This window comes from Pseudophryne corroboree, chromosome 5 (genome assembly GCF_028390025.1).
Source record: "Pseudophryne corroboree isolate aPseCor3 chromosome 5, aPseCor3.hap2, whole genome shotgun sequence".
In the NCBI taxonomy this organism is placed as follows: domain Eukaryota; kingdom Metazoa; phylum Chordata; class Amphibia; order Anura; family Myobatrachidae; genus Pseudophryne; species Pseudophryne corroboree.
In genome coordinates this window covers 829,770,220-829,796,103 of record NC_086448.1, presented here as the reverse complement: position 1 = coordinate 829,796,103, position 25,884 = coordinate 829,770,220, and the positions used below count along the sequence as shown (strand labels likewise).

Genomic DNA, 25,884 nt, shown 5'->3' with positions numbered 1-25,884 from the left:
CCAACGTCCAATCAGAAATTAGCTTTTATATGTCTAGTGCAAGTCACATAATGGAAATGTGGGTTTATGGTTTCTTCTTTACCCTCCCCTCATAAATGATTCTCCAGTGTCTATAATATAGAAAGTCTCTTGGTTGATGTTCCCAATCATACAGTAGCAGATGAAGCAGGCAGCATGTACTAAGCCTGTGGCCCTCATTCCGAGTTGATCGCTCGCTAGCTACTTTTAGCAGCCGTGCAAACGCATAGTTCCCGCCCACGGGGGAGTGTATTTTCGCTGGCTTTGCAGCCGAGCTCAGCAAAAACATTTTGTGCAGTTTCTGAGTTGCCCAGAACTTACTCATCCGCTGCGATCACTTCAATCTTTTTGTTCCCCGGAATTGACGTCAGACACCCGCCCTGCAAACGCCCGGACACGCCTGCGTTTTTCCAAACACTCCCCTAAAAACGGTCAGTTGACAGTCACCCACAAACGCCTTCTTCCTGTCAATCTCCTTGCGATCGGCTGTGCGAATGGATTCTTCGTTAAATCCATCGCTCAGCAACGATCCGCTTTGTACCCGTATGACGCACATGCGCATTGTGGTGCATATGCATGCGCAGTAGTTACCTGATCGCTGTGCTGCGAAAAACGTCAGCGAGCGATCAACTCGGAATGACCCCGTGTGTTACAGCACATCTGTTACAGTAAAGTGCAATGATAAATCACACACCAATTACAAATATCAATATACCATTAGTCATCAGACTATCGCACAGAATTAAACTGTATAAACTACTAAACAAAACCCTAACTACAGTGCTTTAGGCAGTTTGTGGGGGTTTAAAATCTCCATAATAAATATTATTTTTCCAGGAGATTAACACGTATTATAACAAAAAAATAAAAATAAAATAAAAAATTGTGTATATATATATATATATATATATATATATATATATATATGTCTTGATAAAGGGGAGCAGTCCCCGAAACGTCGACTGGAACCAGGTTGGTTGTCGTCTGTTATTTGCTTCTGAGTGCCACCAACATCGTTTATCTATATATATATATATATATATATATATATATATATACATACATACATACATATATATAAATTATGCTGTCGTTAGTATATTTTGGCATATTGGGCCTACTTCAGCATGGATTGCAATAGCAAAATCTTTCTCTGTTAGGCAAATCCATGTACAGTGCAGGTGGGGCAGATGTAACATGTGCAGAGAGAGTTAGATTTGGGTGGGGTGTGTTCAAACTGGAATCTAAATTGCAGTGTAAAAATAAAGCAGCCAGTATTATTTATTATTATTACCAGTTATTTATACAGCGCACACATATTCTGCAGCGCTTTACAGAGAATATTTGGCCATTCACATCAATCCCTGCCCCAGTGGAGCTTACACTCTATATTCCCTATCACATGTACACGCACACGTATTCACTCTAGGGTCAATTTTTGTTGGGAGCCAATTAACCTACCAGTATATTTTTGGATTGTGGGAGGAAACCGAAGTACCCAGAGGAAACCCACGCAAGCACGGGGAGAATATACAAACTCCACACAGTTAGGGCCATGGTGGGAATCGAACCCATGACCTCAGTGCTGTGTGGCAGTAATGCTAACCATTACACCATCCGTACTTACCCTGCACAGAAACAATATAACCCCACTCAAATCGAACTCTCTCTGCACATGTTACATCTGCCCCATTTGCAGTGCAGCATGGTTTTGCCCACTAGAGAAAGATTTAGTCTGAATCAGGCCCTTTGTCCCTGTTTAGGACGCTGCCTTTACGCGTGTCCCGGGTAGTTACAGTAGAGACAGAGAGAGATGTAGCGATTTCCAATAGTCCGTACCGGCCGTCTTCTGTCGTACAGGTCTCTTAGTTCCCTGTAAATCTGAAGTTTGCAAGAACAAGTACATTTATTAATCTGACATTTCCCAGTTCAGACAATAAATCCGCTTCCATGCTATTGTTTACTCTGTTGTTTCTTCAATATTTTCTAAATGGTAATCTCCACCGTGCTCTTAGATGTAATAACTTTGAGTGTTCAGTAATTGTCGTACATCCCAATGAGTGTGGGGCTTTGTTGCTCTAGTATCTGTGCTGCTCGGCTCAGCCAGCAGGGGCGCTGTTGTGGTGAGATCCTGTTCTCTTATAGGGGGTCATTCCGAGTTGATCGTAAATTTAGCACAGCTACGATCATTCACACTGACATGTGGGGGGACGCCCAGCGATAGTCCGCCCCGCATGCCAGTGCCGCCCCCCCCCCCCCCCTCGCAGAAGTGCAAAGGCATCGCACAGCGGCGATACCTTTGCACTTCAAGAGTAGCTCCGACCAGCGCAGCTTTAGCGTGCTGGCTGAGAGCTACTCGTCGCTCCCCGTCCCACAGCGGCTGCGTGTGATGTCACACATCCGCCGCGGCCTGCCCCCCCAACGGTCCGGCCACGCCTGCATTGGCCGGACCAGCTCCCTCCCGCCCAACGACCGCACATGCACAGTTCCGACCTGATCGCTGCGCTGCGAGAAACTGCAGCGAGCGATCGGGTCGGAATTACCCCCATAGTCACTATTTATTTGCCTCATATATGTAAACCTGTAACATAAACATATTTACCTCTTTCCCCAATGGAAATAAACATATATTGTCATTTAACCAGTTCCATTGTGTGATCTAACCCATGGGTTCTCAACTCCAGTCCTTAAGTGCCCCAACAGGCCATGTTTTTTGGATGTCTTTAATCATGCACAGGTGAGGTAATCTATGTGGCTGGGCCAGTAATTATCCCACCTGCTTCCACAGACAGAAATCCTGAACACATGACCTGTCGGGAAAACATGACGTCAGGAACCACTAGTTTGGTGTGAACTGTGCACCTAAATGTAATTTTGTGATTATAAACTATTGATTGAGGATTTTCTGTTCCTTCTTGCTGCCTCTTCGCATGATTCTAGTCTCAGTCCCACATTTCTTGGTGCATTTAGATGAGATCTATAGTTCCTTTGCGGCGGCGTGGCAGAGGGAGTCAGTACAACTCCAACAGACTCTTTACATTGGTTAATGTACAATAATATTAATTTTTCAGAGCCCAAACCTGCATTTACCAACTTGGAGAAGGTGCAGAAGGAGGTCCAGGCCGCCCTGACCCAAAGCGCCTCCCTGAGCTGTGAGGTGTCCCAGGAGAAGACGGAGGTGAAATGGTACAAGGACGGGAAGCTGATCACCTCCAGCAAGAAACTGAGGGTGGAGTCTGAGGGCAAATCCCGCCACCTGGTGGTGGAGCAGGTGGAGAAGAAAGACGCCGGAGAGTACAGCTGTGAGGCCGCCGGGCAGAAGGTCAACTTCAAGGTCAACGTCAAAGGTGACAAATATTATTAATGTTTGTTCAATCCGAAAAGCAATGAAGTGATCTTCATCAATATATATAGAATTCTATGGGGGGAATTCAAATGTTTGAAAAGTCGGTTGGGTGTCTGTTTTTTTCCTGTCTATTAGATAGGAGAAAACAGACTCCCAACTGACTTTTCAAACAATTGAATACCCCCCTATGTATTAAATTCAAAGATTGCTTCTACAGAAATTCTAGATGTATTAATATCAGTGTATTTATTTACTAAATATAAATGAAATACTAAAAAATATATATTCTATTAGTACCTGTAGTTACATTTTATACCCATGACGGTGCACAATCTGCATAAACCGCCTCCGTTTCTGCGCCTCTGAGCCTGCATCTGATTGGACACTGATGCCCTATCTGGGATTAGTTCCTGACCTGGCAGCCAGTGCAATGCACAGTGACGTCCAGGGAATGGACCCCCAAACTACTAATAGTAGGAGGGAAGGGGTGTTAGCAAAGCTCAGATTTAGCACAAAATACTCTGGCTAAATGGATGTATTTGTGATGTGCTGGTGCGTTTCAGTAGGCCCAATTTCTACCCCTAGAAGCTTAATGAATTATAGTCATGTTTCTCTGTCCTGAACGCCTGTGTCCAGCGATCATTATGTATATATATTGCCAGCCCAATATACCCACCAATCCCTTATGCTGGTGTGAAAGACTCTGTCTTAGTGACAATGGTGGTCATTCCGGGTTGATCGCTAGCTGCATTCGTTCGCTGTGCAGCGATGATGCAAAAAAAATGGCACTTCTGCGCATGCGGCACAATGCGCACACGCGACGTACTATTACAACGAACTATGTAATTTCACACAGGGTCTAGCAAAGCTTTTCAGTCGCACTGCTGGTCGCAGAGTGATTGACATGAAGAGGGCGTTTCTGGGTGTCAACTGACCATTTTCAGGGAGTGTGCAGAAAAACGTAGGCGTGCCAGGAAAAACGCAGGCATGGCTGGCTGGCGTGTTTGTAACGTCAAAACAGGAACTGAACAGTCTGACGTGATCGCAAGCTCTGAGTAGGTCTGGAGCTACTCTGACACTGCACAAAATTATTTTGTAGCCGCTCTGCGATCCTTTCGTTTGCACTTCTGCTAAGCTAAAATACACTCCCAGTGGATGGCAGCATAGCGTTTGCACGGCTGCTAAAAACTGCTAGCGAGCGATCAATTCGGAATGACCACCAATGTCTGGGCACTTAGGTCAGGGGGACCCTGGTGGAGGGTTGGTGTATATTAGATTGTGCATACCTCTCAACATGACCCATTCCAGGAGGAACAAAATGCTCTCTACCTGGACTTCCCACTTAATATATGATTGGCATCACATGTGTTGAACTCTTTCATTGATAAAAAAAGGTATTTCAACAAAAATGTTTACAATCATATATTTAGAGGGAAGTCCAGGTAGAGAGCATTTTGCTCCTCCTGGAATGGGTCATGTTGGGATGTATGGATTGTGTATATTAAATATAAACCAATGGTGTATATTAGATTTAAGCTAATAGTTTAATAAGGCCTGGGTACTGTTTATAGCTACACCTAATAGAGAGACAACTATTTTATAATGTTTTCCTGCAGTGGAACAAAGACAATTTATGCTTAAATTACACATAGAAAAATAAAATCTATAATTTATCTTGCAAAAATGCAATAGCAGCAGCCTCTGTACTACTTACACACTGGGACAGGGCTCAGGAGGATGCTCTGTGTGTGTGTCTCTCTCTAGACATGACCGCTCTCATTAGATAACAGGTTACACAGGACGCTGGCACCCAGGCGGGGAGGAGGAGACGCTGGGATCCCTGGGTCACTTAGAGCTATCCCCTCTGCTATCTGTCCTCTGGTCAGGAAGCTCTGTCGGTATCTCTTGAAACCTGATACTCCTGTGTCTCTGCCTGCACTGCATACTGTTCTGCCTACATTCTGGCGGCATGGTTATGCTGCTGCACAAGAGGGAGAGCTAGTGATGTCAGTGTGCTCTGGCTGGGGGGCCCCTTGACAGAGGGGGCCCCGGGTTACAGTATGCCCTGCATCCCCCCCTTATTCTGGCTGTATCATGTATGTGATATCTGCCACGTCCTAATTTCTGAATTAAACTCTAAAAGCAAAATCGTTTTGAAGCTGTAAGGAATTGAATCTTGGAGAAAGTTTAGAGACATTCCAAATTTTACATAAAGTCGCTCATTTGTTTTCTTTCCCAGAACCCGAGCCTGCGTTCACCCACCAGGACAAGGTGCAGAAGGAGGTCCAGGCCGTCCTGACCGAGAGCACCACCCTGAGCTGTGAGGTGTCCCAGGAGAAGACGGAGGTGAAATGGTACAAGGAAGGGAAGCTGGTCACCTCCAGCAAGAAACTGCGGGTGGAGTCTGAGGGCAAATCCCGTCGCCTGGTGGTGGAGCAGGTGGAGAAGAAAGACGCCGGAGAGTACAGCTGTGAGGTTGCCGGGCAGAAGATCAACTTCAAGATCAACGTCAAAGGTGGATACCAGAACCTTTCCCAATCCCGTGCTCCCATAATCTAGATGATTCTAGAAAAGGGTCAACTATACGTCCCACTTTGCTAACACGTTATACTGTTATTTATCTGTCTGACTTTTTGTCTTAGAGAAGGAGCGTTAATACCTATATTTATGTTTCTCCCTAGTCTAGATTGTAACAGTTTATCCATCAGTACAGTAACATACGTTTACAAGCCAAAGTACATTATTTCAAATGAGGACCTTTTTTCTGGAAACCAAAAAGAAACAGAAATTGCGCTTCTGTAGTTTTCCTTCCCATGACAATACATGGCAGAATACTGAACATGCAGTATGGGTTCAGTAAACATATCTACCCTCCTACGCTGAAGTCATGACAATGAGCCCCTCTCGACGCTCAGGGTTCTGGAGTGACTCTGAGGCACCAAGCGCCTGTCTTGCTCAAAATGTTCATCTTTTTCGCATAAAGAGAACTGAGAGTAACAGAATTACATTCCTAGCTTGTACTGATCAATTTGATGTGTAACAGTTGTACATCTGTGTGCGATTGAGCCAGAATCTGTATATAAAGTGCGGTGATGTGAGTGGCTGCAGCTCTTACTCACGCCAAGTTCAGTTGTGCTTCATCTGTGCGGTTAATGTCACGGGCCATCGTCTGTAGTGCACTGTGAGCGGTGTTACGCTGCGTCTGTAGTGCACTGTGAGCGGTGTTACGCTGCGTCTGTAGTACACTGTGAGCGGTGTTACGCTGCGCCTGTAGTACACTGTGAGCGGTGTTATGCTGCATCTGTAGTACACTGTGAGCGGTGTTACACTGCGTCTGTAGTGCACTGTGAGTGGTGTTACGCTGCGTCTGTAGTACACTGTGAGCGGTGTTACGCTGCGCCTGTAGTACACTGTGAGCGGTGTTATGCTGCATCTGTAGTACACTGTGAGCGGTGTTACACTGCGTCTGTAGTGCACTGAGTGGTGTTACGCTGCGTCTGTAGTACACTGTGAGCGGTGTTATGCTGCATCTGTAGTACACTGTGAGCGGTGTTACACTGCGTCTGTAGTGCACTGTGAGCGGTGTTACGCTGCGTCTGTAGTACACTGTGAGCGGTGTTACGCTGCGTCTGTAGTACACTGTGAGCGGTGTTATGCTGCATCTGTAGTACACTGTGAGCGGTGTTACACTGTGTCTGTAGTGCACTGTGAGTGGTCTTACGCTGCGTCTGTAGTACACTGTGAGCGGTGTTACGCTGCGTCTGTAGTGCACTGTGAGCGGTGTTACGCTGCATCTGTAGTACACTGTGAGCGGTGTTACGCGGTGTCTGTAGTGCACTGTGAGCGGTGTTTTACGCTGCGTCTGTAGTACACTGTGAGCGGTGTTACGCTGCGTCTGTAGTGCACTGTGAGCGGTGTTACGCTGCGTCTGTAGTGCACTGTGAGCGGTGTTATGCTGCGTCTGTAGTACACTGTGAGCGGTGTTACGCTGCGTCTGTAGTACACTGTGAGCGGTGTTACGCTGCATCTGTAGTACACTGTGAGCGGTTACGCTGTGTCTGTAGTGCACTGTGAGCGGTGTTACGCTGCGTCTGTAGTACACTGTGAGCGGTGTTACGCTGCGTCTGTAGTACACTGTGAGCGGTGTTACGCTGCATCTGTAGTACACTGTGAGCGGTCACGCTGTGTCTGTAGTGCACTGTGAGCGGTGTTACGCTGCGTCTGTAGTGCACTGTGAGCAGTGTTACGCTGCGTCTGTAGTGCACTGTGAGCGGTGTTACGCTGCGTCTGTAGTTCACTTTGAGCGGTGTTACGCTGCATCTGTAGTGCACTGTGAGCGGTGTTACGCTGCGTCTGTAGTGCACTGTGAGCGGTGTTACGCTGCGTCTGTAGTGCACTGTGAGCGGTGTTACGCTGCGTCTGTAGTGCACTGTGAGCGGTGTTACGCTGCGTCTTTAGTGCACTGTGAGCGGTGTTACGCTACGCCTGTAGTGCACTGTGAGAGGTGTTATGCTGCGCCTGTAGTGCACTGTGAGCGGTGTTACGCTGCGCCTGTAGTGCACTGTGAGCGGTGTTACGCTGCGCCTGTAGTGCACTGTGAGCGGTGTTACGCTGCGCCTGTAGTGCACTGTGAGCGGTGTTACGCTGCGCCTGTAGTGAACTGTGAGCGGTGTTGCGCTGCGCCTGTAGTGCACTGTGAGCAGTGTTACGCTGCGTCTGTAGTACACTGTGAGCGGTGTTACGCTGTGTCTGTAGCTAAGCCTAGTAGCATAGTAACCATGTGGGCAAACAGGAAGCTAAGCCTAGTAGGAGAGTAACCATGTGGGCCAATAGAAAGCTAAGTCTAGTAGGAAAGTAACCATGTGGCCAATGGGAAGCTAAGCCTAGTAGGAGACTAACCATGTGGCCTGATAGGAAACTAAGCCAGAGTAGGTGAGTAACCATTGGGAAAATGGGAAGCTAAGCCTAGTAGGAGAGTAACCATGTGGGCCAGTAGGAAGCTAAGCCTAGTAGGAGAGTAACCATGTGGACTAATGGGAAGCTAAGCCTTGTAGGAGAGTAACCATGTTGGCAAACGGGAAGCTAAAACTAGTAGGAGAGTAACCATGTGGGCCAAGGGAAGCTCTGCCTAGTAGGAGAGTAATCATGTGGGCAAACAGGAAGCTAAGCCTAGTAGGAGAGTAACCATGTGGGCCAATTGGAAGCTAAGCCTAGTAGGAGAGTAACCATGTGGCCAATGGGAAGCTAAGTCAAGTAGGAGAGTAACCATGTGGGCCAATGGGAAGCTAAGTCAAGTAGGAGAGTAACCATGTAGGCCAATGGGAAGCTAAGCCTAGTAGGAGAGTAACCATGTGGGCCAATAGAAAGCTAAGTCTAGTAGGAAAGTAACCATGTGGCCAATGGGAAGCTAAGCCTAGTAGGAGACTAACCATGTGGACCGATAGGAAACTAAGCCAGAGTAGGATAGTAACCATGTGGGCAAATGGGAAGCTAAGCCTAGTAGGAGAGTAACCATGTGGCCAATGGGAAGCTAAGTCTAGTAGGAAAGTAACCATGTGGCCAATGGGAAGCTAAGCCTAGTAGGAGAGTAACCATGTGGGCTAATGGGAAGCTAAGCCTAGTAGGAGAGTAACCATATGGGCCGATAGGAAACTAAGCCTAGTAGGAGAGTAGCCATGTGGCCAATGGGAAGCTAAGCCTAGTACGAGAGTAACCATGTGGGCCAATGGGAAGCTAAGCCTAGTAGGAGAGTAACCATGTGGCCAATGGGAAGCTAAGCCTAGTAGGAGAGTAACCATGTGGGCCGATAGGAAACTAAGCCTAGTAGGAGAGTAACCATGTGGCCAATGGGAAGCTAAGCCTAGTACGAGTGTAACCATGTGGGCCAATGGGAAGCTAAGCCTAGTAGGAGAGTAACCATGTGGACTAATGGGAAGCTAATCCTTGTAGGAGAGTAACCATGTTGGCAAACGGGAAGCTAAGACTAGTAGGAGATTAACCATGTGGACCAATGGGAATTTAAGCTTAGTAGGAGAGTAACCATGTGGACCAATGGAAAGCTAAGCCTAGTAGGAGAGTAAACATGTGGACCAATGGGAAGCTAAGCCAAGTAGGAGAGTAACCATGTGGGCCAATAGGAAGCTAAGCCTATTAAGAGAGTAACCATGTGGACCAATGGGAAGCTAACCCTAGTAGGAGAGTAGCCATGTGGGTCAATAGGAAGCTAAGCCTTGTAGGGTTAGTAACCATGTAGGCCAATGGGAAGCTCCATCTAGTAGGAGATTAACCATGTGGGTCAATAGGAAGCTAAACCTAGTAGGAGAGTAACAATGTGGTCCAATGGGAAGCTAAGCCTTGTAGGAGAGTAACCATGTGGGCCAATGGGAAGAAAAGCCTATTAGGAGAGAAACCATGTGGGCCAATAGGAAGCGAAGACTAGTAGGTGAGTAACCATGTGGTCCAATGGGAAGTGAAGCCTAGTAGGAGAGTGACCATGTGGGCCAGTTGGAAGCAAAGCCTTGTAGGAGAGTAACCACATGGCCCAATCAGAAGCTAAGCCTAGTAGGGATTAATTTATACCAGTAGGAAGCTATTTGACCGCACAGCAACCTCCCCCACCATAATTCGCCTCAGATGGAGCCGCAGATGGCTGGATGAGGTATATACTGAATTCTGAGAATCGTGCTGATATTTACTTAACATAATAATAGCTCAAAGCCAAAACAAAAACTTCCACCAAGCAGGTTCTGTAAACTAATCACTGGGAATATCTGGCCTGATTACAAAGAGGGGGGAAAAATCCCATTGGTTTACTGCCATGATGGATCCTAAGAACATATTTTTTATAACTTCATGAAAATATCAACCCTTTTTGATTCTTAGTTGTTTCTAATGATATTCGTATGCCTATCCCAAGCCTGTTTAAATTGCTCTACTGTCTAGAAAAGGATGGAATGTTTAAGAGCAATAAATACTTTATTTCAGAACCTGAGCCTGCGTTCACCAGTCAGGACAAGGTGCAGAAGGAGGTCCAGGCCGTCCTGACCGAGAGCGCCACCCTGAGCTGCGAGGTGTCCCAGGAGAAGACGGAGGTGAAATGGTACAAGGACGGGAAGCTGATCACCTCCAGCAAGAAACTGCGGGTGGAGTCTGACGGCAAATCCCGCCGCCTGGTGGTGGAGCAGGTGGAGAAGAAAGACGCCGGAGAGTACAGCTGTGAGGCCGCCGGGCAGAAGATCAACTTCAAGATCAATGTCAAAGGTTATTAAAGCTACACACATTGGCATGTGCAGCACATTTTATTGCACATCACCCTACAGCCCATATCATTATATCCCAGCATCAATCCTCCCCATGTCATTATACCCCAGAATCAATCCTCCCCATTTCATTATACCCCAGCATCAATCCCCCCATGTCATTATATCCCCCATCAATAGCCCCCTGGCTCTGTCATCTCACTTACCTATGCTGTATCATATCACAAACTTGTGCCCCCAATTCATATTATACCAAATGCAATTGTGTATTTTATATAGTGCATGGGGATCTGTACTAAATGCCGCCGGCCGGAATCCCGGCGGTCGAAATCCCGACGCCGGAATCCCGACCACACAATCCCGACAGTGGTGGCGAGCGGAACGCAGCCCCTTGTGGGCTCGCTTCGCTCGCCACGCTGCGGGCACGGTGCCTCGCTACGCTCGCCACACTATTATATTCTCCCTCTATGGGTGTCGTGGACACCCACGGAGGGAGAATATGTCGGGATTGTGGCGGTCGGGATTCCGGCGTCGGTATTTCGACCGCCGAGATTCCGGCCGGCGGCATCTTGACCGCATTACAACTCCCTACCCTGCTCCGTACTCAGCTCCTCACGGGGTGGAGATAATTAGGGCAAGAAGGGGGAGAGCACCCTTCCCTGTGCCCCTTGTGTTGTGACTCACCTACTGACTCACTCTCATCTCAGGTGGACGTTTCCCACTTATTTTACATTCACGTACACACAGACATGAGTGAGACACAAAGTAAATCCCAGCGAAACGCATCTGGAAAAGTGTGACCATACTTTGCTGTAACTTTTATACTTATTTTTAAATTTCAGAACCTGAGCCTGCTTTCACCCATCCGGCCAAGGTGCAGAAGGACGTTTTGGCCATAATTAGTGAAAGCGCCACCCTGAGCTGCGAGGTGTCGCAGGAGAAGACGGAGGTGAAATGGTACAAGGACGGGAAGCTGATCACCTCCAGCAAGAAACTGAGGGTGGAGTCTGACGGCAAATCCCGCTGCCTGGTGGTGGAGAAGGTGGAGAAGAAAGACGCGGGAGAGTACAGCTGTGAGGTCGCCGGGCAGAAGATCAACTTCAAGATCAATGTGAAAGGTTATTATAGTTACAAGCATTGGCATGTGCAGCACATTTTATTACACATCGCCCTACAACCCATATCATTAAATCCCAGCATCAATCCTCCCCATATTATTATACCCTAGCATCAATCCTCGCATGTCATTATATAATTATGGCATGAAGGGGGAGAGCACCCTCCCTGTGCCCTTTGTCTTATGACCCACCTACAGACTCACTCTCATCTCAGGTGGACGTTTACCACTTATTTTAAATTCACATACACACAGACATCAGTAAGACACAAAGTAAATCCCAGCGAAACGCGTCTGGTAAAGTGTGACTATACTTTGCTGTAACTGTTCTACTTTCTCTTTATCTCAGAACCTGAGCCTGCTTTTACCAATCAGGATAAGGTGCAGAAGGACGTAGTGGCCGTTATAAGTGAGAGCGCCACCCTGAGCTGCGAGGTGTCCCAGGAGAAGACGGAGGTGAAGTGGTACAAGGACGGGAAGCTGGTCACCTCCAGCAAGAAACTGCGGGTGGAGTCTGAGGGCAAATCCCGCTGCCTGGTGGTGGAGCAGGTGGAGAAGAAAGACGCCGGAGAGTACAGCTGTGAGGCCGTCGGGCAGAAGATCAACTTCAAAGTCAAAGTGAAAGGTTGGTGCCATTATTCTGCTTTGTCTTGGAGAAGTTAATAGTGCATTTAAAGTTGATCTCTGCCAAGAACCAGTCATTATATGCCCCAACTAGCTAATAAGGCCAAGACCGTATTCAGCAAGGAGCATTGCAAATCACCCAACTCCTCACTCCGGCAGGTGGCGCGTTTTATATGCCCTCAGTAAGCGTTTCAATCCCTACATTTACTGTTTAGTCAGTTTTTAATTCAAGTAATGTAACACAACAATATTAAAGCGAATTTCTCTATATGGAACGGTTGTCTTAATGTGTTTTACTTAAACTTGATTGCAAATTAAGGGTGAGATTTATCAAAGCTTGGAGAGTAAGTAGAGAGAGAGAGAGAGATAAAGTACCAGCCAACCAGCTCCTAGCTCTCATTTTTCAAACACAGCCTGTAACATGACTGGTTGCTACTTAATTTATCTCCACTTTATCTCTCTCGAAACTTTGATAAATCTCCCCCTATATTTTTTAAAGATGCTGTGTTAGAGCCATAAACCTCCCTAGTGAAATGAGATATTTAAATGTAATGTTATCCCTTGTTTCTATATCAGTCTAACATACCGTTATCTTACAGAACCCGAACCTGCGTTCGCCCACCAGGACAAGGTGCAGAAGGAGGTCCAGGCCGTCCTGACCCAAAGCGCCACCCTGAGCTGCGAGGTGTCCCAGGAGAAGACGGAGGTGAAGTGGTACAAGGACAGGAAGCTGGTCACCTCCAGCAAGAAACTGCGGGTGGAGTCTGAGGGCAAATCCCGCCGCCTGGTGGTGGAGCAGGTGGAGAAGAAAGACGCTGGAGAGTACAGCTGTGAGGCCGCCGGGCAGAAGATCAACTTCAAGGTCAACGTCAAAGGTGATTATAATGAGCATCATGCAGCGACATTGGGAAGGAGAGGAAATGTAAATGACTATTACAAGATGAGAAGATTACTTGTATGCGGTACAAGGCCGACACACAGGGACACTTTCAGAACACGATGCAGTTTTACATTGGTTTGTTTTTGTATGAAACTTTTATTAGTCAGTTTTTATCTCTATAATTAGGTCTTTACCTTGCAAAATATAAAAATCATTTAGATTTGCGCAATAAAGAAAATAATAGGATTTTGGTTACCTACCGGTAAATCCTTTTCTCGTAGTTCGTAGAGGATGCTGGGGTCCATATTAGTACCATAGGGTATAGACGGGTCCACCAGGAGCCATGGGCACTTTAAGAGTTTGAGAGTGTGGGCTGGCTCCACCCTCTATGCCCCTCCTACCAGACTCAGTCTAGAAACTGTGCCCGAGGAGACGGACAACTTCGAGAGAAGGATTTTATATAGATAGTGGTGAGATTCACACCAGCTCACACATACAAGGCAAACCAAGCTAACTTAGCTTGAAAACTCAGCTACCGCTGATACATTACTTACCAAGTAAACAATGCAATACTTAACTAAAACAAAGTTGTACTGAACCATATAACAATTGCAGGAAAACGAAGCGCTTGGCGGGCGCCCAGCATCCTCTACGGACTACGAGAAAAGGATTTACCGGTAGGTAACCAAAATCCTATTTTCTCTTACATCCTAGAGGATGCTGGTGTCCATATTAGTACCATGGGGATGTACCAAAGCTTCCAGAACGGGAGGGAGAACGCGGAGGCTCCTGCAGAACTGATTGACTGAAATTCAGATCATCAGAGGCCAAAGTATCGAACTTGTAGAACTTTCCAAACGTGTTCAACCCAGACCAAGTTGCTGCTCGGCAAAGTTGTAAAACCGAGACACCCCGGGCAGCCGCCCAGGAAGACCGCACCTTACGTGTAGAGTGGGCCTTGATAGACGTAGGACACGGCAAGCCTGCCGTAGAATACGCATGAACCTGATCCAGCGAGATATTGTCTGCTTAGAAGCAGGACACCCAATTTTCTTGGGATCATACAGGACAAACAGAGAGTCCGATTTCCTGTGACGAGCAGTCCTCTTCACATAAATTTTCGGAGCCCTTACAATATTCAAGGACTTTAATGAAATTGAGGAGTCAGTAGCCACTGGCACCACAATAGGTTAGTTGATATGAAATGCCGACTCAACCTTCGGAAGAAACTGCTGACGTGTCTGGAGCTCAGCTCTATCTTCGTGGAAGATCAAGTATGGGCTTTTACATGATAAAGCCCCCAACTCCAACACACGTCTAGCAGAAGCTAAAGCCAACAAAGTGACATCCTTCCACGTAAGAAATTTTACTTCAACCTCCTGTAGAGGCTCGAACCAGTCCGATTGGAGCAAGTGCAACACCACGTTAAGGTCCCAAGGCGCCGTAGATGGTACAAAGGGAGGTTGGATGTGCAGAACTCCCTTCAAAAAGGTCTGAACCTCAGGGAGGGCAGCCAATTGTTTTTGGAAGAAAACGGATAAGGCCGAAATCTGGACCTTCACAGATCCCAACTTTAGGCCCATATCCACACCAGCTTGTAAGAAGAGGAGTAACCATCCCAGTTGAAACTCCACCGCAGGAAATTTCTTGGACTCGCACCAAGATACATATTTTTTCCAAATTCAATGTTTAGACGTTACTCCTTTCCTAGCCTGTATCAGGGTAGGAATAACCTTGTTCGGAATGCCCTTCTGAGCTAGTATCAGGCGTTCAACCTCCATGCCGTCAAACGTAGCCGCGGTAAGTCTTGATAGGCGAACGGCCCCTGCTGTAGCAGGTCCTCCCGAAGAGGAAGAGGCCTCGACTCTTCTTGCAGTAGATCCAGAAGATCCGCGTACCAAGCCCTTCTTGGCCAGTCTGGACTAATGAGGATCGCTTGAACCTTTGTTCTCCTTATGAGCTTTAGAAGTCTTGGGATGAGTGGAAGTGGAGGAAACGCGTACACTGACTGAAACACCCTTGGAGTCACTAGGGCGTCCACTGCCACTGCTTGCGGGTCCCTCAACCAGGAACAATACCGCCGAAGCTTCTTGTTGAGATGAGAGGCCATCATGTTGATCTGGGGTAAGCCCCAAAGATCTGTTACCTCCTTGAACACCTCCGGATGGAGAGCCCACTCCCCTGGATGGAGATCGTGTCTGCTGAGGAAGTCCGCTTCCCAGTTGTCTACTCCAGGAATGAAGATTGCAGACAGCGCCAACGCGTGCTTTTGTGCCAAGAGGATGATTCTTGTTACCTCTGACATTGCAGCTCTGCTCTTCGTTCCGCCCTGTCGGTTTATGTAAGCCACTGTTGTCACATTGGGGGGTCATTCCGAGTTGATCGCTCGCTGCCATTTTTCACAGCATAGCGATCAGGCTAAAATCAGGCTGTTCTGCGCATGCGTATGGGCCGCAGGGCGCACGCGCCAAGTAATTTCACACAAAACTAAGCAATTTTACACAGGGGCGAACGACGCTTTTCAGTCGCTCTGCTGATCGGTGAGTGATTGACAGGAAGTGGGTGTTTCTGGGTGGTAACTGGCCGTTTTCTGGGAGTGTGCTAAAAAATGCAGCCGTGTCAGGCTAAAACGCAGGAGTGGTTGGAGAAACAGGGGAGTGGCTGGCCGAACGCAGGGCGTGTTTGTGACGTCAAACAGGGAACTAAACAGACTGCAGTGATCGCAATCTAGGAGTAGGTTCTGAGCCAACTCTGAAACTGCATGAAAATTTTTTCGAGCAGTTCTGCTAACCTTTCGATTGCTATTCTGCTAAGCTAAGATACACTCCCAGAGGGCGGCGGCTTAGCGTTTGCACTGCTGCTAAAAGCAGCTAGCGAGCGATCAACTCGGAATGAGGGCCATTGTCCGACTGCACTTGAGTAGCCCAATTTCTCAGAAGATGGGCCTCTTGGAGGAAACCGTTGTAGACGGCTCTTAGTTCCAGAATGTTTATCGGCAGGCCGGCTTCCAGACTTGACCACCTTCCTTGGAAAGTTTCCCCTTGAGTGACTGCACCCCAGCCCCGGAGACTTGCATCCATGGTTAGAAGGATCCAGTCCTGAATCCCGAACCTGCGGCCCTCCAGAAGGTGAGATAAGTGCAGCCACCAGAGGAGTGAAATCCTGACCTTTGGCGACAGACGAATTCTCTGGTGCATGTGTAGATGGGATCCCGACCACTTGTCTAGGAGATCCAGTTGGAAGGACCGAGCGTGAAACCTCCCGTACTGCAGAGCCCTGTACGAGGCCACCATCTTCCCCAGAAGGCGAATGCACTGATGAATTGACACCCGGGCTGGCGTCAAGACATCCCGGACCATCGTTTGAATCACCAACGCCTTTTCCACTCGGAGAAACACCCTCTGCACTTCAGTGTCGAGGATCATTCCCAGAAAGGACAACCTCCTGGTTGGTTCCAAATGTGACTTTGGAAGATTCAGGATCCAACCATGCTTTCTGAGAAGCTGAGTCCTGAGAGTTATGGACCGTAACAGCTTCTCCTTGGACGATGCCTTTATCAGCAGATTGTCCAGATACGGAATTATGTTCACCCCCTGTCTGTGGAGGAGAATCATCATTTCCGCCATCACCTTGGTAAAAACCCTCGGTGATATGGAGAGACCGAATGGGAGCGCCTGGAACTGAAAGTGACAGTCCAACAGTGCAAATCGCAGATAAGCTTGATGCGGCAGCCAAATCGGAATGTGGAGGTACGCATTCTTGATATCCAGGGATACTAGGAATTTCCCCTCCTCCAGACCTGATATCACCGCCCTTAGGGACTCCATTTTGAACTTGAACTCCCTCAGAAAGGGGTTTAGTGATTTTAAGTTCAGAATGGGCCTGATCGATCCATCCGGTTTCGGTACCACGAAAAGGTTTGAATAGTAACCTTTGTTCCGCATGTGAGGTGGTACTGGCACAATGACCTGTGCCTCCACCAACTTCTGGACTGCTTCTTGCAGGACAGTCCTGTCTGCCAGCAGAGCTGGCAAGCCTGATCTGAAAAATCGGTGAGGAGGGAGATTTTGAAATTCCAGCCTGTACCCCTGGGACACAATATCTTGCACCGACGGGTCCAGGCCGGAGGACACCCAGACATGACTGAAATGTCTGAGTCTCGCTCCCACCGGTCCCACCTCTGGGGCGTGCAGTCCACCGTCATGCGGAGGACTTTGGTGTACCTGAAGCAGGTTTCTGTTCCTGGGAACCTGCAGCTGCAGGTTTCTTGAACTTGGGCCGACCTCCCCAAAAGACGGTGTTGGACGGCTTTGCCTTTCTGGGCTTGTTAGACTGAAAGGACTGTGATGTAACTGAAGAAAAGGGTTTCTTCAGAGCAGGTGTAGCTGAGGGAAGGAAGGGTGCTTACCAGCCGTAGCCATGGAGATCCACGCATCTAACGCTTCCCCAAAGAGAGCCTGACCTGTGTAGGGTAGGGTCTCCACACTTCTCCTGGATTCCGCGTCGGCAGACCACTGGCGCAACCACAGCCCTCGACGAGCTGATACTGACATGGAGGAAATCCCCGCAGCCATGGAACCCAGGTCCTTCATGGATTCTACCAGAAATCCTGCCGAATCCTGAATGATATGTAAAAACAATTCAACATCACATCTTTCCATAGTATATAAATCCTCAAGTAACGTGCCTGACCACTTTACTATAGCTTTGGCAATCCAAGCACTGGCAATAGTGGGACGTAGGATTGCCCCAGAAGCCGTGTACATGGATTTGAGCGTATTATCAGTTTTACGATCAGCCGGCTCTTTCAAGGCGGTAGATCCTGGAACATGTGTGGCAGGCCTAACAAGGATGTACTGCCTGCCGCTGTGCAGGTGTCGTCACTTCACCCACCTGTGCAACGCCGTCACAGGCGATATCCAGATGCGTAGGGACTCCGCTCTCCGGACCAGGCACCAGCGCGAACACCACCTCACCGCGGACGACGGGGGTCTGGAAAGAGAGGGATATGCCGGTTGAGACGTACGCCCGACCTCCGCCTAGAGTACGGGACACGTCAGGGGTAGCCGCGACCTTCACCGGGTGGGCGGAAGGTCATCACTGGCCAATAGGCCTCAGCTACCCAATTCTCACACAGTCGCACTCTCGCACGGTGTGGTGAGAGGGGGGTCCTCGCGTCCGCGAGCAAACCCTCCCGACCGGTATACAGGGAGGGGGAATGACAGACAGACAGGCACAGGGTGATACTCACTTCCAACTTGCGGGTCACCTTGATTGTCGCACCTCTCCGCTCCTGTTGGGGCAAGAAGAACAGCCTCCCTACCTGCAGGCTACTCTACGGCTAACAACGATACAGCCAACTACGCCTGCCTAAACAAACTAACTTAAACAACTGGAGGCTACTGGTTCTATCCCAATCAAACAGAGACCGGACTAATTAATCACGTTCACTACCCGGCAAGTCAGTGGAACAATTCCCCGGCCCCAACAGTATACCCCGATTTACCAGTCCTACCTTCCAGATGTTGGACACCGGCCGGTGCCTTTGGCTCATAATGAAGGACGGGGGTCTGAAGCAGACGGTGGCCCACTCCCGACGGCCGGGGGATGGCGACGTGTGGGACGGGAACGTTACTCCACACTTCCAATCCCCTGGGCCATACACCGCGTGGGGCCGGTCGGCTTCAAACAACAGCCACTGATCCCTCAAGAGCTGCTGCACAGCCCACTTCCAGCCGGAGGGGCGCAGGCAGGAGCCTGGGTGAGGGGCGCAGGCAGGAGCCTGGGTGAGGGGCGCAGGCAGGAGCCTGGGTGAGGGGCGCAGGCCGGAAGCCTGGTGTGGGCACAGGCCGGAGGCCTGGTGTGGGCACAGGCCGGAGGCCTGGTGTGGGCACAGGCCGGAGGCCTGGAGTGGGCACAGGCCGGAGGCCTGGAGTGGGCACAGGCCGGAGGCCTGGTGTGGGCACAGGCCGGAGGCCTGGAGTGGGCACAGGCCGGAGGCCTGGAGTGGGCACAGGCCGGAGGCCTGGAGTGGGCACAGGCCGGAGGCCTGGAGTGGGCACAGGCCGGAGCCTGCCTACTGGGCGCACAGGCCGACAGGGCCTGACTCTCCCCGCAGGCCTAGTGCCTGTCCCTGGTGCTCTAGGGAGGGTTATAAATAGGTGGAGGTGGCCCAAGGCCGCCTACCTGTCGCGGAGGGAGAGGCTGCAGCGGGGAGCTTCGTTAGCTCTTTTGCTCTCCACACGCTGCAGCACTCTCCGCCGGACTTCCGCCGCTGGTCGCCGTCTTCTGCCTTCTTGCTTGGCTCCGCCGACGTCTTCTCCCGCACTGCCGATGTCTTCTCCTGCTCCGCCGACGTCTTCTCCCGCTGCTCGGCCGCCCTCTTCTTCCGCTGCTCGGCCGCCGTCTTCTTTCGCTGGAGCTCTTCTTCCGCTGCCGTCCGCCGCCCGACTGACTGCTCCCGCTCCGCAGCGCCTCTTATATGGCGCCGGGAGCGGGCGGAGCTATGACGCGGCGAGCCACGATTGGCTCGCCGCGGCGAGCTCTGATTGGCGGCCAAGGTGCGAGCCCTGATTGGCTCGCGCTTGGCGCGCCGTTTGAAATGCGCCGCGGTGATTGGAGGGGCTTGAATCCTTTCGGATGCAAGCCCCTCCAGACTGGGACCTGCCCGCCGCGCCGCCGCCCGTCGCTCCGTTGCCCGACGCGACGTGGGGAAGAAGGGGGCACCACCCTTCACATTTTCCCCCCCCTTTGTCCTTTGTGGTCCCCACAAAGCAAGAATCCGACCACACAAAGTTCGGATCCGCGTAGCGAGGGCCTGGGACTCCCCTATTCGAACGCAGAGAGCGTCTTGGTAGGGGGGAGGCCACTACATCGGCTGGGGGTTGAGGCTCCGATGCCTCCTCCGGCTGATTCTCCTCGACCGGCGACCACCATTCCTCGTCTGGCAGAGGGGTCGGAGCTTCCCAGGCAGGGGCCCCCACCCCGTCCTCCGCTTCAGGGGGCTCAGCCTCGCTCACCGGATCCAGGAACGGACAAGGTCGCAGCTTACTCCGATGTAACGTGCGCAGGCGTCCCGTCCCATCGGTAGACTCCACTTGATACACTGGCCCACCTGGGGCCAAGCAACGGCGAACAAGGTATGGGGTAACTTCCCACCGTTCAGACAATTTCCCCCCCGGGCGAACCTCTCGCACCAACACTCGCTGGCCCACGGCCAGCGGTCCAGGCTCGTGGTACCTCACGGGTGGATGCTGGTGGTCTGCGATCAGCCTCCCAGCCAACTCGTGTGCCGCCTTCAGCCGCAGGCGGTGGTCCTCGACCCATTCGGCAGGGGCGAGGGGCGTTCCCTCCTCAGTCCCGGACAGTTGCAAGTCGTGTGCCTCCCGTCCTGGTCGACCGAACAGCAAAAAAAAGGGGGAAAATCCCGTGGTGTGATGGACTCTGTTGTTATAAGTCCAGACCAGTTCCTGAACATGTTCGGGCCATCGCTGCTTCTCAGCTCGCTCCAACACGCGGAGCATCTGCAGCAGAGTCTGGTTAAACCTCTCGCAGGCGCCATTCCCCTGCGGGTGGTAAGGTGTTGTGCGGGACTTTTGAACGCAATAAAGCTGGCAGAGGCGTTCCATCAGCTGCCCCTGGAAACAGGCCCCTTGATCCGAATGGATCCGCTCGGGGCAACCGTACTGCCGAATGAAATGTTCGACGATCGCTCGTGTTGCTGACTCTGCAGTCTGGTTTCGGGTGGGGACCACTACCGTGAATTTAGTGAAGTGGTCAGTCATTACCAGGGCATACTGGTGTCCACTTACTGACTCCCCGATCAACACGTAGTCGATCATCAGCATCTCCAGCGGCCGACTGGTCCGGATCGTCTGGATGGGCACATGCTGTTCCTGCGGCTTAACTACCGCACACCTCCTGCACTCGCGACATACCTGGTCCACGACCGCTTGCAGCCGGGGGGCGAAATATTGGCGTCTCAACCAATGGTATGTTTTATAGGGTCCCAAATGGGCCCCCTGCTCGTGCGCCTCCTCCACCACTGACCGCACCCGGCCTTCTGGCACGACCACCTGCTCAACAGTACGCATTTCCTGTTCCAAGTAGCATCGTCTCCGTAGGGTACCAGCGCAGACCCGCAATTGGTCCCAACGACGCACCACCTTCCTACAGAACCCGGTCAGCCCATCCTGCTCCCGGCGAGATGGCATCTGACCCCTCTGTACCCACTGTCGAATGAGGTCCAAACCTTCGTCGGCCTGCTGTTCCTGTGCCCAGTCCGTCTCCGTGTACCTAAGTAAGGCAGCCTGGGCGTTCTGTCGACACAACTCTCCGCCCACGGGCTGCCGCACACGAGTGAGATCCGGCATTTCTTCTCCGCAGTCATCTTCTTCTCCACCAGGTTCGGGGGTTTCCACTGGAAAGCGAGACAGGGCATCCGCGTTGGTATTACTTTTCCCCGACCGATAGCGAATCTTGTAGGAGAACTTGGCCAACCTGGCCACCCACCGTTGCTCCAAGGCGCCTAACTTGGCGGTCTCCAGGTACGCCAGGGGGTTGTTGTCTGTAAAAATATCCACGTGAGCGGCGATCAAGTACTCCGCAAATTTCTCGGTCACGGCCCACACCACCGCCAGCAATTCCAACTTGAAGGAACTGTAGTTGTCTGGGTTCCTTTCGGTCTCTCGCAGGCTACGACTGCCGTAAGCAATCACCCGCTCCTGCCCATCCTGAACCTGAGCCAAGACCGCGCCCAACCCCTGCAGACTTCCGTCCATGTATAGAACGAAGGGCTTCTCAAAATCTGCGTACCCCAACACCGGAGCCTCCGTGAGACTTGCCTTCAGTCGGTCAAAGGCCAGGTTCTGCGCTTCTCCCCAAGTCTCCAGGGCAGCTTTCTTCGTGGTCGCAATCCCTCGAAGCAAGGCATGTAGGGGTTCCGCAATCCGGGCGAAATCCTTGATGAAGCATCGGTAGTACCCCACCAAACCCAGGAATGCCCGCAATTCCGTGACAGTGGTGGGCACCTTCCATTCCTGGACGGCCGCCACCTTGCTGGGGGTTGGGTACACCCCATCGCGTGACACCACGTGCCCGAGGTACTCCAAACTGGATTTCAACAGGTGGCACTTCCGGGGCTTGAGCTTCAGGCCGTACTCCTCCAACCGTTGAAGAACCATGTCGAGTCGAGCAAAGTGTTCCTCCAAGGTCGCGGCGAACACGATGATGTCGTCCAGGTAAATCAGCAAGGCCTCAAAATTCAAGTCTCCCAAGCACCTCTCCATCATCCGCTGGAATGTGGCGGGCGCATTGTTCAACCCGAACGGCATGCGGCAAAATTCGAACAACCCCATGGGAGTAACGAATGCGGTCTTCTCCCTATCCTGGGGAGCTACTGGCACTTGCCAGTACCCACTGGCCAGGTCCAGGGTCGAAAAGAATTTTGCATTGCCCAGTGCAGCTAGGGACTCCTCAATCCTAGGGAGAGGGTAAGAGTCCCGGACGGTGCAGCTATTCAACTTCCGGTAATCCACACAGAACCGGATAGTCCCGTCCTTCTTCCGGACTAGGACAATGGGTGCAGCCCATGGACTCTTGCTCTCCTGGATCACGTGGTTGTCCAGCATCTGACGCAACATGCTCTTTACTTCTTGGTACAACCGGGGCGGTATCGGCCGATACCGCTCCCGAACCGGGGGGGCGTCTCCGGTACGGATCTCATGCTGTAGGTCCTCCGTATACCCGAAATCCTCTTCATGCCGGGAGAACACCTTCTGACGATTCCAGAGCATCTGGTCCAGCTTGGCTACATCCCCGGCCGCGCACTCATCTAGCGACACGTCCATCTGCGTACGGATTATTGTACCGTTCCACTCAGGGCAGGCCCCCTCCTGCTCCTCCACTTGAACAGACAATGCCCATGCCTCGGAAGCTTCCGGCTGTAGGGAGAGTTTTCGCATACCCTGAATGCTATCCTGGTGAATCGCCACCACCTGAGCAATGACTGTCCCAGCCGGGACTCGGCAAAGCTGATCGGTGAGATTACAAAGGCGGACGGAGACCTTCCCCCCGGTCACCACCGACACGGTACGTGCCACCATCACTCCAGACCCTACCCTCAGCACATCAGTGGGCTCTACCATCACCTCCATGCCATTTAGGCTCTGATGAGTCCGTACTTCCAGAGGGATCAGGACCTCTTGGCGAGGTGGCAACTCCAGGCGCTGGTGGTGACCGACCTTCAAAAGACCCAGGTGCTCATCGATTGCCCCTAGGGCCCTGGTCCCCCGTCGCCCCACTTGTTGGAGAGCCTGCTGGACGGGGCGCCGGACTCCCAGATTCTTCCAATAGTGTGGCCCATTCTCCTGGAACAAGAGCTGGTCGAGATGTCGGAGTACATTCATCCCGAGGATCACTGGGCCATGGCTCAGCCCCGGGCTGCTGACTACCAGCAGCCCCTTCCTACCCAGCTCTCGGCCACAAACCACCATTTCCATCCACACCACCCCCACCACGGGGATGGGTAGGTTATTAGCTGCCGTGAGGGTAATGAAGCTCTCGGACACCTCACTTTTGAGGTGGGCGTAGTGTTCAAGGAAACAGGCCTCGGAAATGGTGGATACTTGAGAGCCGGTATCCAACAGGCAGGACTGGTCTTTCCCACCGAGGCGGCTGACTACCACGGGACACTCTCCTACCAATTCAGCCTGTTCGTTAATGGCTGATCTCCCCTCATCGCTCTCCCCCACGGGTGGTCCCGTTACCGCGAGGGAGGTCAGTTTAACTGCGCCTCCGGGATTGCTTCGGTACAGGTCCGTGCAATATGCCCGTACCGATGGCAGCGGTAGCAACGAGGGCCTCGGCCCTCTCCCGGACGGCCGTCGGGTCCCGTGCTTCGTCCACGGGGCCGCCTGGTGTCCGGGCTCACGGGACTCCGTGCCCCGCTGGTCACGCCGGTACACCTCCTCCCTCAGCTGGGAGACCTCTTCCCTCATCTCTTTGGTCACCCGGAGAAAGGCCTCTTTCAGGTCTTGCACACAGGTCTCTAATGGGTTGGTCTCCCTGCTAGCCACGGGCGCGGAGATCGGCTGCACCCACTGGGGAAAGACAGCGTGTGGCCCGTAATTGGCATTGCGGTCCCTGGCTACGGCGTCGATTTCCACCTGATGGAAGGTCAGGGTGTCATCTTGGGATATCTTATCCAGCATTACTTGCCTCAGGGGCACATTCCTGAGTCCCATGGCGAACTGATCTCGCAGTATCTGACTAGTGTTGGTGAGTGCCCCAAACCCATCGGGGTCTTTCCGACGTACTTCTCCCATCATCTCCTGGAGTGCGTTGGCATACTGGGGAATGGACTCGTCCTCCCTCAGGAACCGACCAAACAGACGTTGCCGGAGGGTCCCCGCCGAGGAGGTGTCCCCATAGATGTCCCCCAGGATACTATAGATCTCCTCCAGTTCCTCGCGTTCATCGTCGGGTCGTAAAAGAATTGTCCGACGAGCCTCGCCTTCCAGAGAATTCAGGGCGAGGGGCACCTGCAGGTCGTCGGGCACCCGATAGATGAGGAACGTCGCCTCTAGTCGGGCCTTCCAGTCCTCTGAGGTCATATTACGACCGTCGTATCGGGGTAGGTGGGCGAGGGCTGGTCCGACGTTGAGTCGACGCGATGACCCTCGTCGCTCGTCGCCCTCTCCCCTCGGTACCACATCAGTGGAGCTGGCAGTCGAGCCTCTCCGAGTGCGTTGTTTCGGCGCATCTGTCCATGGCTTCTCGGCTGCGGGTAGTGACCGATCCTCGTCCATCCTGCCGACTACGCCAAATGTGGCAGGCCTAACAAGGATGTACTGCCTGCCGCTGTGCAGGTGTCGTCACTTCACCCACCTGTGCAACGCCGTCACAGACGATATCCAGATGCGTAGGGACTCCGCTCTCCGGACCAGGCACCAGCGCGAACACCACCTCACCGCGGACGACGGGGGTCTGGAAAGAGAGTGATATGCCGGTTGAGACGTACGCCCGACCTCCGCCTAGAGTACGGGACACGTCAGGGGTAGCCGCGACCTTCACCGGGTGGGCGGAAGGTCATCACTGGCCAATAGGCCTCAGCTACCCAATTCTCACACACTCGCACTCTCGCACGGTGTGGTGAGAGGGGGGTCCTCGCGTCCGCGAGCAAACCCTCCCGACCGGTATACAGGGAGGGGGAATGACAGACAGACAGACAGGCACAGGGTGATACTCACTTCCAACTTGCGGGTCACCTTGATTGTCGCACCTCTCCGCTCCTGTTGGGGCAAGAAGAACAGCCTCCCTACCTGCAGGCTACTCTACGGCTAACAACGATACAGCCAACTACGCCTGCCTAAACAAACTAACTTAAACAACTGGAGGCTACTGGTTCTATCCCAATCAAACAGAGACCGGACTAATTAATCACGTTCACTACCCGGCAAGTCAGTGGAACAATTCCCCGGCCCCAACAGTATACCCCGATTTACCAGTCCTACCTTCCAGATGTTGGACACCGGCCGGTGCCTTTGGCTCACAATGAAGGACGGGGGTCTGAAGCAGACGGTGGCCCACTCCCGACGGCCGGGGGATGGCGACGTGTGGGACGGGAACGTTACTCCACACT

At 51.6% G+C, this 25,884-nt stretch overlaps 1 protein-coding gene across 3 annotated transcripts in view; it reads left to right on the top strand.

The window, feature by feature from the left end:
- Nucleotides 1-25,884, top strand: part of OBSCN (obscurin, cytoskeletal calmodulin and titin-interacting RhoGEF) — a 370,748-nt gene that overhangs the window by 110,138 nt on the left and 234,726 nt on the right. For all 3 annotated transcript variants that reach the window (XM_063924540.1, XM_063924539.1, XM_063924541.1), the window contains exons 12-17: nt 3,090-3,365; nt 5,604-5,879; nt 10,349-10,624; nt 11,466-11,741; nt 12,090-12,365; nt 12,964-13,239. In XM_063924540.1, coding sequence (XP_063780610.1) covers nt 3,090-3,365; nt 5,604-5,879; nt 10,349-10,624; nt 11,466-11,741; nt 12,090-12,365; nt 12,964-13,239 — 1,656 coding nt within the window. The remainder of the gene's footprint in view (nt 1-3,089; nt 3,366-5,603; nt 5,880-10,348; nt 10,625-11,465; nt 11,742-12,089; nt 12,366-12,963; nt 13,240-25,884) is intronic.